Source organism: Panthera leo, chromosome C2, assembly GCF_018350215.1.
Source record: "Panthera leo isolate Ple1 chromosome C2, P.leo_Ple1_pat1.1, whole genome shotgun sequence".
In the NCBI taxonomy this organism is placed as follows: domain Eukaryota; kingdom Metazoa; phylum Chordata; class Mammalia; order Carnivora; family Felidae; genus Panthera; species Panthera leo.
In genome coordinates this window covers 66434032-66451351 of record NC_056687.1, presented here as the reverse complement: position 1 = coordinate 66451351, position 17320 = coordinate 66434032, and the positions used below count along the sequence as shown (strand labels likewise).

Genomic DNA, 17320 nt, shown 5'->3' with positions numbered 1-17320 from the left:
TTGAAGATTATACCGAACAGATCAAGATTAAACACTTTTCAATCCTTTTAAAGAAAAGTTGGTAAGAAAAGAGAAATGGTGACTTAAAGAACTATTTTGATATATTAATAGTACCAATAAGAGTATTAGACTTGTTAGGAGAATAAAATGTGGCAAAAGAAATATGTTTTAAATGTCTTCCAGGTTCTTTCATTTTAGAATAAAAGAGCTTTTAGCCAAGAGAATATAAAGAGAAATTAAGATAAACAAAGGACAAAGACAGCAAATATACTACAAAATGATTTTTAAAAAATAGAAACACAAGGCAAAGAGGAAGGAAAGGGAAAAGGAGCAAAGAACTTTCATAAAAGTTACAAAAAATGAATTAAATACATTTTATGCAAATCATTAATCACATAAAAATATAAATGGTTCATTTAGTGTGTGCTGGCATTGTAAATTCAAAAACTGATGGCCCAATTACAAAGTGCCTAGTATAGAGTTATATATAAAATAGGCCTTCAAAAAATAATAAGTACATAGTAATATACATAAGTAAATTAATTCACCTAATATCTATGCTGAATAACTATCAAAACACAAAAGTATTGTATATTATCTCAAATAGCAAAGAAATATTGGTTAAGATAGAACTAGAAAAAGCAAAGAAAGATCCAATAAACTATCTAAGGATGGAAGAGAATCAGAGTAAGGAACCTTCTGAATTATATAAGTAATCAATAAAAATGTTCAGATTATTTATAAATGGAACTCTCAATAAATCAAAGTATGTTCCTCATCAGTATTCTGATCCTCTCCTTATTGCCCTCCAAACCAGTTCTTCAGGTATATTTAGCCTATTAACCTAGGCCTTGGATATCCTATAACCTAGAAGAAATCTAAGTAAGAGAAAAAATAGAGTTAACTAATCTACTTTAAATATTCAGTTAAAAGAACAGATATGTGAAAACTGGATCCCATCCTAATACCTCCAATAACTTATGTAATAGATAAAAGTTAATACCATTCAGTACAACCAAAAGAATCAACTCCAGTCTTATTAATTTTCACATTTTCTTTTTTTAAATTTATTTATTTTAAGAGAGACAGACAGTGCAAGTTGGGGAGGGGGAGAGAAAGAGAGAGAGAGAGAGAAGATACCAAGCAAGCTCTGTGCTGCCACACAGAGCCCAACGGGGGGCTTGAACCCATAAAACTGTGACATCATGACCTGATCCGAAACCAAGAATTGGACACTTAACTGACTGAGCCACCCAGGCACCCCTAATATTCACATCTCCTATGTCTTTTATATTTTCCTATTTTCTGATATTCTAAGGAAAATCTACCCCCACAATGGCATCATGAAGTAGGAGTAGCTTAGTTAGGCTAATTTAACAATATTCTTTCTCCAATTCTTTAAAAGATATGCCCATCTCTAGAAAACAAATTTTAAAAATCTAAAGTCTATTTTTCAACTTGTGGTACTCTGAACAACCCACACACTTCCTCACATATAGTCTAACAGTTCAGAAAGGAAACAGGCTTTGTTTTCAGCAACATACACAAAAGCATAGGATACCTGATCTTTAAAACAAAACAAAACAAAACTCTGTGACTTTACACAATTTGAATTAAAGATAACTTAAAGCCAGATGAAAATGCAGTGTGAACCTTGTTTGGTTCCCAATCCAAACAAATCAATTACAAAAATAAATTATGGAACAATTGAAGAAATGTAAACATTAACTGCATATTAGAGTGTATAAAGAAATTGTTAATGTTTTTAGAAGTGATAATGGTGCTAGAGATTTTTTTAAGAGAAGAAGGGGGAAAGTTTATATTTTTGAAAAGGAGAAGGGGGAAAGTTCTTATCTCAAAAGTTTTTACAGATGAAATGGTATAATGTCTGAGATTTGCGTTAAAACAATGAAATGAGAGATTAAGATTTGCAAAATTGATAAATATTGAAAGTAGGAGTTTATTATATTATTCTCTCTGTTCTTTTTATTTTCCATAAAGTAACTAAAAGTAAAACAGATAGGTGAAGGTAATGAACATCTTTATGGCAGGCAGAATAGTGGCTCCCTAAAGGATCTGTGAATATGTAGATTTTACAGCAAGGAGGAATCAAGGTTGCCGATGCAATGAACATTGCTAATCAGTAGAGCTTGAAAAGGGGGAATAAACCTGGATTATCCTAGTGGGCCCAATGTAATCATAAAGGTCTTTAAATGTGGAAGAGGGAAGCAGGAAAGTTAGTGTCATAGTGACGCAATGTGAGAAAGATTCAATTAGCCAATGTTGGGAAGAAGACAGAAGGAATTGCAACCAGCCTATCAAAGCCAGAAAGGAAGAAAAACACTCTCCAAGAACCTCCAGAAAGGGATGCAATGTTACCAACACCTTGATTTTAGCTCAGTGACAGCCATTTCAGACTTCTGACCTCCAGAACTATAAGCTAATAAATTTGTATTGCTTTAAGCTGCTAAGTCTTTGATAATTTGTTGCATCAGAAATTGGAAACTAATGCAATATTCTAGTAGAATCTCATATTTTTATTTACCTGAGAGGAGATTAAAGCAGTTTGCTGAGAATTCAAATTAAATATGAATCAAGTAAAGAAAAAATTTACTCCTCAATTAAAGAAAAAATTTCCAGATCAGAGACCCTTACTACTTTAAAGGGAAAATCTTTCCTCTATTCCCCATTCAACCTTTCCCTTTCTGGTAGCCTCAACTTCTTTTCTATGGCTCAACTTCATTGTCTCCACTACAATATACTAAAATGATATCAGTATCTACCATCACTGCTACTTTCCTACCACTTTTCTCCTTATCCACCTACTCTTATAGTACTGATTCTATCAACTCTATTCCCTATTATACTGTGACCTTAATTTTATCCATGATCTTACTGAAAATATTTTACCCTAATCAAGTTCCTCCTGGTATAAATAGGCTCTCTCAGTTCTGGTTTGTTTTTAATTTCTTTGCTTTGTTTTCATCATCCTTGACATCTTTGCAATGCTGAGACTTTCTTGAATTTCTTTCTTAATATTCTTTGTAAAGAAAGCATCAGATTATTTACCTCTACTCTTGAGCTTTCCTCTTATTCTGCTTACTTCTCCTATGTCTTCTTTTTTAGGTTTACATTTCTCATCTTCTCAGATGTTTACAAACTGTAAGCATTTCCCTCAGATTCAATCTAACTGCTCAATTGATTATACTACTAATGATTTTCAAACTTTTTTGGTTTGCAGATTTATAGACAGGTGTTTAGTCAATTTATAATAAATAAATTAGACTAAACATTAAGCAATCCAATTAATTTCTTGACAGTCTAATTTTATTGTGTACATGTACACAACACATTTTTATTGTGTACATTTATTGTGTACAGTTTTTAATGTTACTGAAATGTACAAATGGTTGGCAAAACAGAAAAAATTTTAAAAAGTAACAGTGTTCTCTAGCTACAAATCCTTACCTTTTGAATCCAGGTACCAAATCTACATCTAAAACCACCATTACATAATGGTCAATTTTATTTATAATGAAATGTACATATTCTAATATGATGATGTTTTTATGCTATTTTCAACCCAAGAAATACTTACTGGATACATGTAATCCAATTATAAGATACCTAGAATTAAAACATTAATTATATTTGTATTCAAATTCATTATATTGATTATATATAACTATATTCAAAATAATTCTATATATTATCAACTGGTAATTTTAGGCCTCCTAGAACTAAAATCATACTCTTCTTTCTTATATCTTACATAGGCCCAGAAAATATCATTAACTGATTTTGTTGATTAATCAACCAAAAGATATCATTTCACTCTTATTATAGTTAGTTAGGTGAGACTGGTTTATGTACTAATCATTTTACATGGTACAATAAATATTATTTGAGCAATAAACTTGTTAAAATATCTTCTTATATTCCTTCAGTAACTATGAATATTCCATTTAACCAAACCTCTATAAAGATATCATGGGCCTTTATGTATTTTCTGGAGGTCTTGCAGTCTATTCTTTACAACTACTTTCCCCAAATCCTTTAAATATGCTTTCTATTTTTAGCTTTATCAAATTTAATCATTGATTTTCTAACACTCCTTATCAATAAATTTTAGCATTACTTAGAAAGTTAGGAATGATCTCCCAGTGTATTATACACATTAAGAGATTAGCCTTTTAAATATTAAAAAGATGTTTAAATTTATCTTTTTTTAAATTAAAAAGAAGAGCACAGCAGCTATAACCAAATTCTTTTATAAAGATCATTATTTTGACAAGTAGAAACAAAAAATTCAGTTTTCTCTAATACAACAAAAACTCAATTTAAAACTTAAAACAGGGCTTCTATTTGAAACTTCTAATGAATACAAAGTTATTGCTGTCAAATTAATATGTAAATTATTTCTAGAACTATAATATGGGAAAGCAATACAATCATTCTATTATTGAAAGTAAACTACGGAACTTAATTAATCCTATGATTTTTTTGTAGGCAATCTTCAGGTGAAGGCAGAAGGGGGTCTACAGAAATGCGCTAAACTTCAAGAAATAGGAATTTGATTTAATCATTGGTGATAATCCTACAGATAAACAAACTTGGAAATTATGTAAGTTTTTAAATTAGTTCGATATTGAAATATACACAAAGTATGACAGCACTATTTTTTTAAATATATATTTTTTTTTAACTGAAGTATAATTAACAGTATTATGTTCGTTTCAGGTGTACAATATGATTCAACAATTCCATACATTATTCAGTGCTCTACACTGCATGTAGATGCCCAGTTTTCTCATACATTCACAGTAAATGTATTCTTAATCCCCTCTATTTCACCCATCCCCTTACCAACCTCCCTTCTGGCAACTTCCAGTTTGTTCTCTGTATTTTAAAGTCTGTTTTTCTTTTGTCTTTTTCTTAGTTTATTTCTTAAATTCCATACATAAGTAAAATCATATAGCATCTGTCTTTCTCTGCCTGGTTTACTTCACCTAGCATTATAACTTCTAGGTCCATCCATGTTGTTGCAAATGGCAAGATCCCATTTTTTTATGGCTGAGTAATATTTTATTTTGTATATATACATATATATGTGTGTGTGTGTGTGTGTGTGTATGCCACATCTTCATCTACTGATGAACACCTAGGTTCCTTCCATAATTTGGCTAGTATAAATAATGCAAAAAACATAGCAGTGCATATATCTTTTCAAAATAGTCTTTTTGTTTTCTCTACATAAATATCCAGTGGTTAAATCACTAGATCATACGGTATTTCTATTTTCAATTTTTTTGAGGAACCTCCATACTATTTTCCACAGCAGCTTCACCAATTTACATTCCCATCAACCCAGCACACAAGGGTTCCTTGTTCTCCACATCTTTGCCAACACTTGTTATTTCTTGTCTTTTTGATTCTTGCCATTCTGACAAGTGTAAAGTGGTATCACATTGTGGTTCTGATTTGCATTTCCCTGATGATTAGTGATGCTGAACATCTTTTCGTGTGTCTGTTGGCCATTTGTATGTCTTTTTTGGAAAAATGTCATTCAGGTCCTCTGCGCATTTTCAATCAGTTTATTTGGTTCTTTGGTGTTGAGTTGTAGAAGTCCTTTTTATGTTTTGGAAATTAACCCTTATCAGATATATGAGTTGCAAATATTTTGTCCCATTCAGTAGGTTGTCTTGTCATTTTATTTATAGTTTCCTTCACTGTGCAAAAGCTTTTTATTTTGGTATAGTCCCACTAGTCTAATTTTGCTTTTGTTTCCCTTGCTTTTGTGTATGGTATTAGAAAGTAGTCCAGTTTCATTCTTTTGCATGTAGATGCCCAGTTTTCTCAGCACCATTTCTTGAAGATACTGTCTTTGTATGTTCTTGCCTACTCTCTCACAGATTAATTGACCATGTATATGTGGGTTTATTTCTGGGTTTTCTATTCTGTCTCATCTCTGTGTCTATTTTTGTGCCAGTTATACTGTTTTGATTAATGGAGTTTTGTAATATATCTTGAAATTGGGATTGCAATAACTCTAGTTTTGTTTTTCTGTCTCAAGATAGGTTTTGCTGTTTAGGGTCTTTTGTGGTTCCATATAAGCTTTAGTATTATTTGCTCTAGTTTTGTGAAAAATGCTGTTGATATTTTCATAGGGATTGCTAATCTAATGATCTATAGATTACTTTGAGTATTATGGGCACTTTAACAATATTTGTTCTTCCAATCCATGAGCATGGAATATCTTTCCATTTGTCTGTGTCATCTTCAATTTCTTTCATTAGTGTTTTCTAGTTTTTGGAGTATAGATCTTTCAATTCCTAGTTGTTTATTCCCAGGTATTTTACTCTTAATGTAATTGTAAATAGGATTGTTAATTTCTCTTTCTGCTACTTCATTATCAGTGTATATGAACACAATAGATTTCTGTATATTAATTTTGTGTCCTGCAACTTTACTGAATTCACTTATCAGTTCTAGTAGTTTTTGTGGTGGAGTCTTTCAAGTTTTCTATATATAGTATAATGTCATCTGCAATAGTGACAGTTTTACTTCTTCCTTACCAATTTGGATGCCTTTCATTTCTTTTTCTTGTCTGACTGTGGTAGCTAGAGGAAAAGTTGTTTTTCACTATTGAGTAAGAGCACTATTTGTTTTTAAGATAAGAACTGCCATACTAAATGAGATAAAAATCCAATTTGCTGACAATATACTAGCACCAAAAGACTTTTTGTAAGAAAATGTGATTGCTCTCTATGGTAACTTAAAAGTTTATAAACATATTTCCTACAAGTCTATAATCCCTTACATGAGCCTGTACCCGCACCCTTATGCTCTTAGGATAAACAAAGTAGAGAGCCTAGAGTAACAGAATAACCTGGCTTTTGTTTCTGATTCTTTTTTTTTTTTAAGTTTATTTATTTTTTGAAAGAGACAGAGACAGCACAACTAGGGGAGGGGCAGAGAAAGAGGGAGATGGAGAGGGAGAAAATCCCAAGCAGGCTCCATGCTGCCAGCACAGAGTGCAACATAGGGCTTGAACCTGTGAAACCACAAGATCATGACCTGAGCCGAAACCAAGAACCTGACGTTCAACAAACTGAGCCACCCACGTACCCTTGTTGCTGATTCTTTTTTTTTTAAACATTTTTTTAATTTTTTTTTTAATGTTTATTTTATTTTTGAGACAGAGAGAGACAGAGCATGAACGGAGGAGGGGCAGAGAGAGAGGGAGACACAGAATCGGAAGCAGGCTCCAGGCTCTGAGCCATCAGCCCAGAGCCCGACGCGGGGCTCGAACTCACAGACCGTGAGATCCTGACCTGAGCTGAAGTCGGATGCTTAACCGACTGAGCCAACCAGGCGCCCCCCCTTGTTGCTGATTCTTAAAAAAATTAATTTTAATGCATTTGGTTCTTAAATGTGTTACCATCTCAACCTTAACAAGGTAGCTTAAGTCTTCTGGTTTGCCTCCATTCCTATTCTTAAAGATGCCCACCCTCACCTGTCCATTTTGGAGACAGGAGCATGAAGTCATTGTCAGATGCTTTATCCATAATAAGTTATCCTGCTATGTCAACTGTACTATCTTTTATAATACTAGTTACAGCACAGAACGAGACAGGTCCGCACATCTCAGGGAATATTTTAATAAATGAAAATTGCAAATATGTAGAACTGTGATCACGGACTTGCACCAAACCCAGTTACAAAACCTCCCAAGTAAAGATATGTGAAATTAGAATAATGTGGAGACAATGGGAAACCTGAAGAAGAGATAATAATCAGGAAAACCAAGGCACTTGACCTCCTTCAGTTTTCCTGGGTCCTGGAAAGCCTAATTCTCCACAGTCCACACGTTTCTGACTTTATACCTATGTATCTGGGAACATCTTATGTTATATCTGGTATAAGGATCATGATTACAAACTCATTTCCTTGCAGTAGTTACACTAGTTATCTACATGTTGGCTCTGACACTATGACCATTTATAAAAACAGCTTATAAATGGTAATGAATTATGAGTTGGCTAGTTTAAGAGTTTATTCAAAACTTTAGGAATTATGCCATCTTGCCTAGTGATATATTTCTTTTTGTCTGTTTTGTTAGGTCTAGATCATCCCATGTGTTTGTCACTGTCAATCCAGTACTTCTGAATTGTTCCCTTAAAAAGATTTAGGAATAAAATGTCCCTTATATCTTTCTCAGTAAAAACTGAAATTTATTTAATTTTTTAAAAGTTTTGTTTAATGTTTATTTATTTTTGAGAGAGAGAGAGAGAAACACAGAGCATGAGCGGAGGAAGGACAGAGAGAGAGGGAGACACAGAACCCAAATCTGTCACCACAGAGCCCGATGCAGGACTCGAACTCATGAACCACGAAATAATGACCTGAACTAAAGTTGGACGCTTAACCAACTGAGCCACCCAAGCACTCCAATAAAAACTGAAATTTAATTGAATATTTCTACAATCTTCTTTTTCCACGTCTTTTTGAAAATTGTATACTGTATTCCTAAAATGGTGTCACTCTTTCACTGAATAATTTCCTTGTCTTCCATAAAAGCCTTTTCCAAGAAGCTGTTCAAAATAATACCTAGTTTGCTCTTAATACACCTTTCTATTACCTTTCCTGCTCTCACTTATTCATTCAACAAATATTTAATTACCTTGTATATGGCAGGCACAGTTCTATGAATTGGTAATATAGTTGTGAACATAATAAAGCCCTGCCCCCATGTAGTTAAATTATGATAGGAGAAGCAAACAACAAGCAAATAATATATAATTTAATGACAGGTAATTGTGTTATCAAGAAAAAGTAATCAGGATGAGGTCAGGGAGGGAGTGAGCAGCAGTCAATGAAGATCTCTCTGAGAAGTTAACAATTAGTTAACTTAGAACTAAATAAAATAAAGGGAATATGTAATATAATTATTAGGGAGGAAAGTGTTCCATGGAAAAGAAAAGCAAATGAAAAAGCCTTGAGGTAGGAATCGTGTCGGAGAAAGAATAGGAAAACCAATGTAGCTGATGCAGAGTAAGTAACATGAAGTAGAGTTGAAAATGATATCTTGGGGGCACCTGGGTGGCTTAGTTGGTTAAGCATCCGACTTGGGCTCAGGTCATGATCTCGCGGCTTATGAGTTCAAGCCCTGCATCAGGCTCTGTGCTGACAGCTCAGAGCCTGGAGCCTGCTTCAGATTCTGTGTTTCGCTCGCTCTCTCTCTGCCTCTCTCCTGCTTATGCTCTGTCTCAAAAATAAATAAAACATTAAAAAAAAAAAAAAGAAAATGATATCTTGTCAGTGCCAGATCATTTAGGTCTCTATAAGACATTAATGAGATTTTTGTTTTTATTTTTAAGAGAAATAAAAAGCCATTGGAGAGTTTTGAGCAGGAATGGCATAATATGATTTAAATTTTAAAAGGATTCTACTGCTTATTATGAAAGTGGAGCCTGAGTGAGAACAGAGAAAATACCTAGAAAGCTATTGAGTAGTAGTCCAGGCAAAAGATGTGGTAGAAGTGAAGACACGTAATCAGATTTAGGATGTATTTTGAAAGGGAGTCAATAGAATAGTCTATTTTCTCAAAATCTCTATGTTTCCTAAGAAATTAATCATGTTGTCTTTTCTAATAAGTTAGAAAGATAAAACAGAAAAAATACTAGATTTAATAATGGAAGAATAGAGCATTAAACTTAGCTATGCCTCCTACCAACTTGGAGACCTAAGGATACCACTTAAATTCTCTGGCTTCAGATGTCTTATCAGTAAAATAAAAATATTTACACTTTTCTTGCCTTCCTTACAGGACTGTTATGAAGGTCAAATGGGAGATCCTACAAATAAAGCTAAGTTTAATGTAACAAACTCACTACATTAACAAAAACTTTCCATCCTCTTTGTAAAACATGGATTGACATTAATGATTCACTGAATACTTGAAACTCTAGCTTAAATTCTCACACTTTCCTACTCCCAGCCTAATTAGGTGTGGGCCAATTAACTATAAGAATTAAGATAGATGATAGGTAGATAGATTTTATATATACACACACATATACACATATATATTGTGTGCATATACACTCACCTATACTCTATATATATGTGTACATACAGTTGACGCTTGAACATGGGTATGAACTGCATGGATCCAGTGATGCTTGGAATTTTTTTAGATAAATACATAGTACTATACATGTGTTTTCTCTTCCTTATGATTTTCTTAATAACATTTTCTTTTTTCTGCTTACTTTATTGTAAATATACATTATATAATACATATAACATACAAACTACATATTAATCAACTGTTTATGTTATCAGTAAGCCTTCCGGTCAACAGACTATTTGTAGTTAAGTTTTGGGGAGGTAAAGTTTTCAGGGAGTTAAGTTTTGGGGGAGTAGAATATATACAGATATTCAATCATGGGGAGATCCACACCCTTAACGCCCATGTTGTTCAAGGGCCAACCATATATTCATCATGTGTATAAACTAAGTGTCAGATGATATGTATATATCATCTAGAAGGACCTGACACTTTGCTTCAAAAGCAAAAGAAGTCCTTTTTTAAATTTTTATTTATTTTTTTAAAATATAATTTATTGACAAATTGGTTTCCATACAACGCCCAGTGTTCATCCCAAGTGCCCTCCTCAAGACCCATCACCCACTTTATTCTTGAGACAGAGCATGAGCAAGGGAGGAGCAGATTGGGAGAGAGACACAGAATCCAAAGCAGTCTCCAGGCTCTGAGCTGTCAGCACAGAGCCCAATGCAGGGCTCGAACTCACAAGCCATGAGATCATGACCTGAGCCGAAGTCGGATGTTCAACCGACTTTGGTGCCCCCCAAAAGTTCTTATTCTACTTTAAATAAGTTAAAACTGAAAATTATACATAATGACTTTGGGATGGTTTATGGAAGAAAAGCCCACACAGAACTCCAATTACAGAACCAATGCTCAACAACAAAAAATCTTGTTCATTCATCAAGTGACCTGTAAAATGGTGTATATACATTTTCAGTTAAAATAAAATGTTTAAGACATATATTGTTATTAATGACTTTCTGCTTTAATCAACCAACCATGTATATACTGTTTCATTCATGAAGTATATCAGGTGCCTACTATAATCATTCTCAATACTGACTGTATATCAGAATTTCCTGTGGGGCCTTTTCAAAAAATGCAAGTGTCTAGGCCCCATTCCTAGATATGGATTCTCTAAGACGAATGGAGCTAGAAATCTTTCTTTTACACAGAGTTAAGAACCACTGGCCTACTAGGTAGTAAGCAGCCTAGTAATGATAAGGAAACATATATTTTCCTCTCATAGAGTTAACAATATAACAATAGTGACAGAAAAATAAATTTTCTAATCACAGTAAGGTGCTAAATTCACACCAAAAGGAATATTCCAGGTGCTATAAAAAAACAGAAGGGAAAAAAAAAACTAATTCTGCCTTGGGCAGTAAAAAAGGAAGGTAGTGGACAGAGCAGGTTTCATGGAGGTGATATTTTAACTATGAGATAAAAAGTAACTAGGAATTCTCCAATTTTATTAAAGCTGGAAGGGATATTCTAGTCAGAAGCAACAAATTGAGAAAAGGCATTGAAATATGAGAAAATATGGTCCTTTCAGGGAATGCAGTATGCGTAGGAAATCAAGGAAATGAGGATGGAAATGTAAATGAGAACCTCAACCTGATATAGATCAAGTTAAGCACCTTGACGTTTACTGTATAGAGCAGTAGTTTCAAATTGTGTTTCACAGAATTCAAGTTCAGAAAAGGCACTTCATGTAGTTCATAAATATCTGAACATAGGCATTCAAATGAATACATACTGAACTTAGATTGCATTAAACTAATGTATAACTTGTTTTTTGATAAGCTTGAACCTAAGTTTCTTCTACCATTTCTATGTTTTTGAACTTCTTATACATTTGTCACTGATTATAAAAGGTGTAACTTTATACTTTTATAAGGCCAGCAAAAGTCCTACACCTGACAGGGATAATATTATACAACAAAAACCAAATATAAAATACACGATTTTTATTGAGTAGCTGTATAATTTATTATTATTATTTATTTTTAAATGTATGCCAATAAGGTATATTTACTTGTTTGAATAGCTGCTGTTTACTGGGTCTGACATTAGCCTTTTATTTGTAGAGCATCATTGCTCTAGGGAAACGAACATAAACTTCTTAGCAGGGAAATGACATAATCAACATTACAGTTCAGAAATAACCATTATTATAACAAAATCAATTGGAACAGGGTAAAACTAGAGGTAAGAAGATCAGGTAGGGAGTAATTTCAAGAGACTAACCAAGAAACTATGATAGAATGAACAGGTACTGAAGATGATGAAAAGGGAATAAATTTCAGAAATACTGAGGAAATAGAATAGATAGGATTTGATGACTGATCAGATAATAGAGATGAGGATGGTTTTCAAAAGAGCAGATTACAGATTTATACTTTAGTTTTGATCATGTGGAAAAGTTACAAGTACCCAAAAGGTGCCAACTGCTTAGTACTCAGAATAGAATGTTCTTTGCACATTCCATCAGTGAGTCCAAATGAAGTCCCCACTTTAGTAACAGTCCTAATTTTGGAGTTTCCTTAATCCATTTTTATATATTTTCTTATAGTCAAGGTAACCTAAAGTACAATCATAAAATCACTTTTAAAAATTAAGTATATTGCTATCCAAAGATGCCATAGTACTTTCCCCATTTAGTAACATTTTAATACTATTAGTGTTCCACTTATACAGCTATGTCTCCTCTTAATTTCTTTGAAAGTATAATTTTGTACCTATATTATTACAACCTACTGGTTATAGTCATTCCACTAAGAACAAGGTGATTTCAAAAATTTAAGAATACAAAAATACACATTTTAGCACCTTTTCCAAATTTATACATTACCTTCACCTAATTGTCTTGTTTGATCTTCCCAGTAACCCTCTTAAGTCAGAAGAGTAGAAATACTTATTACCATACCACAGATGAGAAAATCAAGGCTCAAGGCAGATAAATGGCTTGTCCAAGATTACATGGCTGGCAAGTGACAGAGCTTTAAATAAAGTACAATCTGATTCCTAGGCCAGTGTTCTTCCTACCATGCCATATGTTTTTGAAGTAATGCATATTTAACTTCTGCTACTTCTCATGACTATTTCCTGTCTGACTAAATAGGAAGACAACTACATATCTCCCATTTTCCTCTCTTGCATTCACCCATTTCCCCTGAAATTTTTAATTTAAAACCTTCTCTACCAGATTTAAAACCTCAATAGTCCTGCCAATCTGTTTCAGAGGTCTACCTTTTCTATAACTATTTTATCTTTACCGAAACTATTCTAAGAGATTTTGGAAATTTTTTCAGAATCTTGGAATGGAAACAGTAATACACCAAATATTAGATAATCATAGCATTATTCCCCTAACTAGCAGTTCAAATTTGAGCCTGTAAGGCCCTTTTCCATATTTCTTTCATGACCAATATTAAGCCCCTAATCTGACAAAATATCTACTATTTCTTTTTTTTTTTTTAATATTTATTTGAGAGAGAGACAGAGCATGAGCAGGGGAGGGACAGAGGGAGAGGGAGACAAAGAATCCAAAGCAGGCTTTGAGCCATCAGCACAAAGCCCGAAGCGAGGCCAGAACCCACCAACCATGAGATCACGACCTGAGCCAAATTTGGAGGCTGAACCGACTGAGCCACCCTGGCTTCTTTATCTGTTATTTCAAATTGAGAACGAAATTATATACAACTTTGTATACAAAATTGTATGCATATAAACTTCATAAGGTAGAATTATATCTTTTAATCTAATTCTAAATAAATTCACTTTTATGTAAATTAATATATAATATTTTAATAAATACAGGTTTAATGTTTTTATAATGATCCTACCAGGAATAGCAAATAAGACAATAATTTAAACTTACCCCATTATATATGTTATTTACTACAAAAATAATTTTAACAATTTCAAAAAATTCTTTTGAAGTACCAAAACATTTAATAATTTCTGTAATTTCAAAAATTTATGATTTGTTTTAATGTATTCAAACATCTTAAAATTATATTCATCAGTATTATATGAATGACTTAGTAGCTTTTTTAATTGTACATGGAGGTCAAGAATACATTCCTAAGCTACCTTCCCAAAAGAAAAAAGAACAGTAAGAATTATAAACTACTTTATGTCAGAAAATATAAATATCTATATAGTAACAAAATGTTTGTTTTGAAAATTCATGGCTCCCCATCAGAAACTCTATTTTGCTTATTCATTAGAACTTGAACATTAGAGTACAGTTACCCAAAATGTTTCCTCACTAAACCAGAACACAGGCTATTTTTAAGTTCTTACAAGTATTAAGTCCATGGATTTGTTTAAAAATTTAAGAATCTGGAGTTGTTTTCATACAGAATTTTAAACAATGAATTTAAAACAATACTGTTACATCTTTTTAAATGGATGTATTCACTTAGCTATTACTTCTAGCAACATTTTAATAGCTTTAATCATTTTATACTGCACAGTGAAATAAAATAACAATTAGTTTCTCTGAATGTCAACATGGAATTAACCAGAATGATTATTTTCTCCTTCAGTTTACTACTTATACATAAATATTACATTAAAAATTTTGCCCACAATTTGGGCCTTGACATTGCAAATTCTACTTTTTATGTTTGCTTATTTCCACTTTAAATTACCATTGCTTTTTAAATTGATACTGAAGTCGATGCCTAGAACATCTTTATTAATTCAAACATCTACCTATAGTCGTCTGCCCAGGACTGCCTGGTGTTGGCATCTCAACAATTTCTGATCCCTAGTGAGTGTTTTTGTTTGGTTTGGTTTGGTTTGTTTGTTTTTAATTATTCTTTCCTCACAACAGTGAAATAAAGAAATAATAGGCTGTAAGCCAATTCAAAACTTACCTTGCAAATCTGGAAATACTCTGAAGTCAGGGTTTCCTGAATCTCCTCTTTGAGAACCCCTGCAGTCCCTCCTGGATGCACGGAACCACTTCCAGCCCCACCACCGCTGTTACTGCCACTGCTGCTACCACTGCCAGGGGAGGAGGCAGTTAAGCCATCCAAAACTTTTCGGAAATTAAACTTCTTCATTTTAAAAACTGTTGAGAAATTCAAAGGAAAGGGTGACTTAACGCATGGACTTATACCTGGGTAAAAGTGTTGAGCTTTTCATATTAGTGAAGGCAGTAGCCAGTCCCCATTTTACAAGCATTGGCTATAAACGAATAAAAAAAGAGAGAGAGAGAGAGAGAGCGAGCCAGGCTTCATCTTGTCAAATTTTAATTCTAAAAAGAACATCCTTTAAAAAGAAATAATAAAATACAACTCTAAAGGCAAAGTATTCCCTCCTCATACATCAAATTTTCAAGTGCTTTATCCTCAGCTGTAGCTACGCTTTATCAGCACTGGGGTAAAAATAAAAGGCAGTGTCATCATCGTCATTAGCATTATATCATCATTATTATTATACAATCAAGCCGGAGTCCAACAGACCAAGACTCTGTGTCTCTTAAGGGCGGGCTTTTTTTTTTAAAGATTCAGCTCAGAATATTTTCAGAAAAACGATATTGGGGTTGGGCGGTGGGATAGCGAGTATTTACTCTGCTACCACCTTCTGGACTCTTCCTCACCATCTTCAACACTCCCTTCTTCTCAGTAGGTAATGAAGGGGAGGCCTTTTTCCATTTCTCACCCCCAACAGTCGGACCCCAAAACATCTGCGGGTGACCCACGGCAACAGCAGACGGGAGGGGTGAGCGGCGGCGCCGGCTGCCTCCGCTTCTCCCTCCGCCCTCCCCTTCCAACCCCCCCCCCCCCCCCCCGCCACCAGCGTCTCCAGCCCTCCTCCCTCTTCTCCCCGCTCCATCCACCCCCCGCCCCTCTCTGTCCGCAGCCGCCGCCGCTCTCGCCCTCCTGTCCGCTCTCCCCGCAGCACCGCGGCAGCTCCTGGGGGACGTGAGGCAGTGGCGGCTACAGGCTGCGGCCCGAGTCCCGCCTTAGCCTGCTGGGCGCGCAGAGCCGCCGTTCCCGCGGTCCCTCCCCGGGCGGAGCGCCTAGGCACCAAGCACACACAAACACCCTCACACAGACATTCGCGCGCCCATTCGGAGCACACTCAAACACCGTCACACAGAAATTCGCGCGCGGGCGCTCACGCTCATGAACACACACACAGGTGTGAGGGAGCCGCGGCTGGACGGCGTTGTCGGCGTCCCAGAGGGATGACTATCGGACTCCAGACTTAGGCACCTTCCTCGGCCGCCACTAGGTGCCAGCCAGCCCGAGAAGCTGAAGGTGCGGAGGGAGGCGGGCTAGCAGGCGTCAGTCCCTCCCGACTGTGGCCGCTTCTCCGGTTCCTCTGGTCGCGGCGCCCGGCGCTCTCCGAGGTCCTAACCAAGCAGGCAGGCTCCAACGAAGGCTCCGCCCTCCCGCCGTGGGATGCAAGCCCCGCCCCCTAGAACGCCCCCTCGTTTGCCCCGCCCCCTCCACTTCAGGCCGCGCGGCGCTGGAGAAAGGGGCGGAGAGTTACGGTACGTCAAAGGGAGCAAATAGCCTCGGCTCCAATCCTAGGCTCCATAGAGTCAAGCTCCGCGGTCGCGAGGCGCGGAAGAAACTGGGGGATAGGCCGAAGGAAAAGCCAATGGAAGGGGGAGGGGAGAACTTAGAAAAGTGGTTGAAGTGTTTGATTGACGGAGAGATTGGCCAGTATGCTGGGGGGCCGTGTTTTGGGGGCTGTAATTGGCGCTACCTGTTGAAGGACGCAAGTGTGAATCAATAGAATGCGTGGAAGTGTGCAAACTTGGGCGCCTTGAGTCCGAGGCTGCTGGAAGGGTGTTCCTAGGTCTGACCCTGGAAGATACTGTGAACTGGGCAAGTGTTTTTGCAGTTTTCACCTCTACTCGTTCTCCAGGTGCATCTATTGGGCTTCCCTCACTGTCCTGCTACTTGGCCTAATTGCTTAAAAAGTCACCTCTGCCAGAGAGAATTGTATTTCCGTAGACTTGGAATATATAGCCTTCCAGACCCTAAGGAATCAATTGCTTACCTTGTTCCCTCTAATACGTAAATTACCCTTCCCCCCATTTTCACATATACACTTAAAAACAAAAAAAAGAAAACATTTCTCTGAGTAAACCGTGTCAGGAAATTTTAAGCTTTATGAGTCACAATAATCATTTTGAAAGATACACTATTTGGTGCAGGATTAAAAAATATAATA

The 17320-nt window shown here is 35.5% G+C and overlaps 1 protein-coding gene across 6 annotated transcripts in view; it reads right to left on the bottom strand.

The window, feature by feature from the left end:
* Window positions 1–16518, bottom strand: part of STXBP5L (syntaxin binding protein 5L) — a 382439-nt gene extending 365921 nt beyond the window's left edge. For 4 of the 6 annotated variants that reach the window (XM_042955305.1, XM_042955304.1, XM_042955306.1 and 1 more), the window contains exons 1-2: window positions 16273–16518; window positions 15004–15200 (exon numbers count right to left, since the gene is read on the bottom strand). In XM_042955305.1, coding sequence (XP_042811239.1) covers window positions 15004–15192 — 189 coding nt within the window. In that variant the 5' untranslated portion in view covers window positions 15193–15200; window positions 16273–16518. The remainder of the gene's footprint in view (window positions 1–15003; window positions 15201–16272) is intronic. The other 2 variants (XM_042955301.1, XM_042955302.1) reach the window with 2 other exon arrangements.
* Between the last annotated feature and the right edge of the window lie 802 nt (window positions 16519–17320).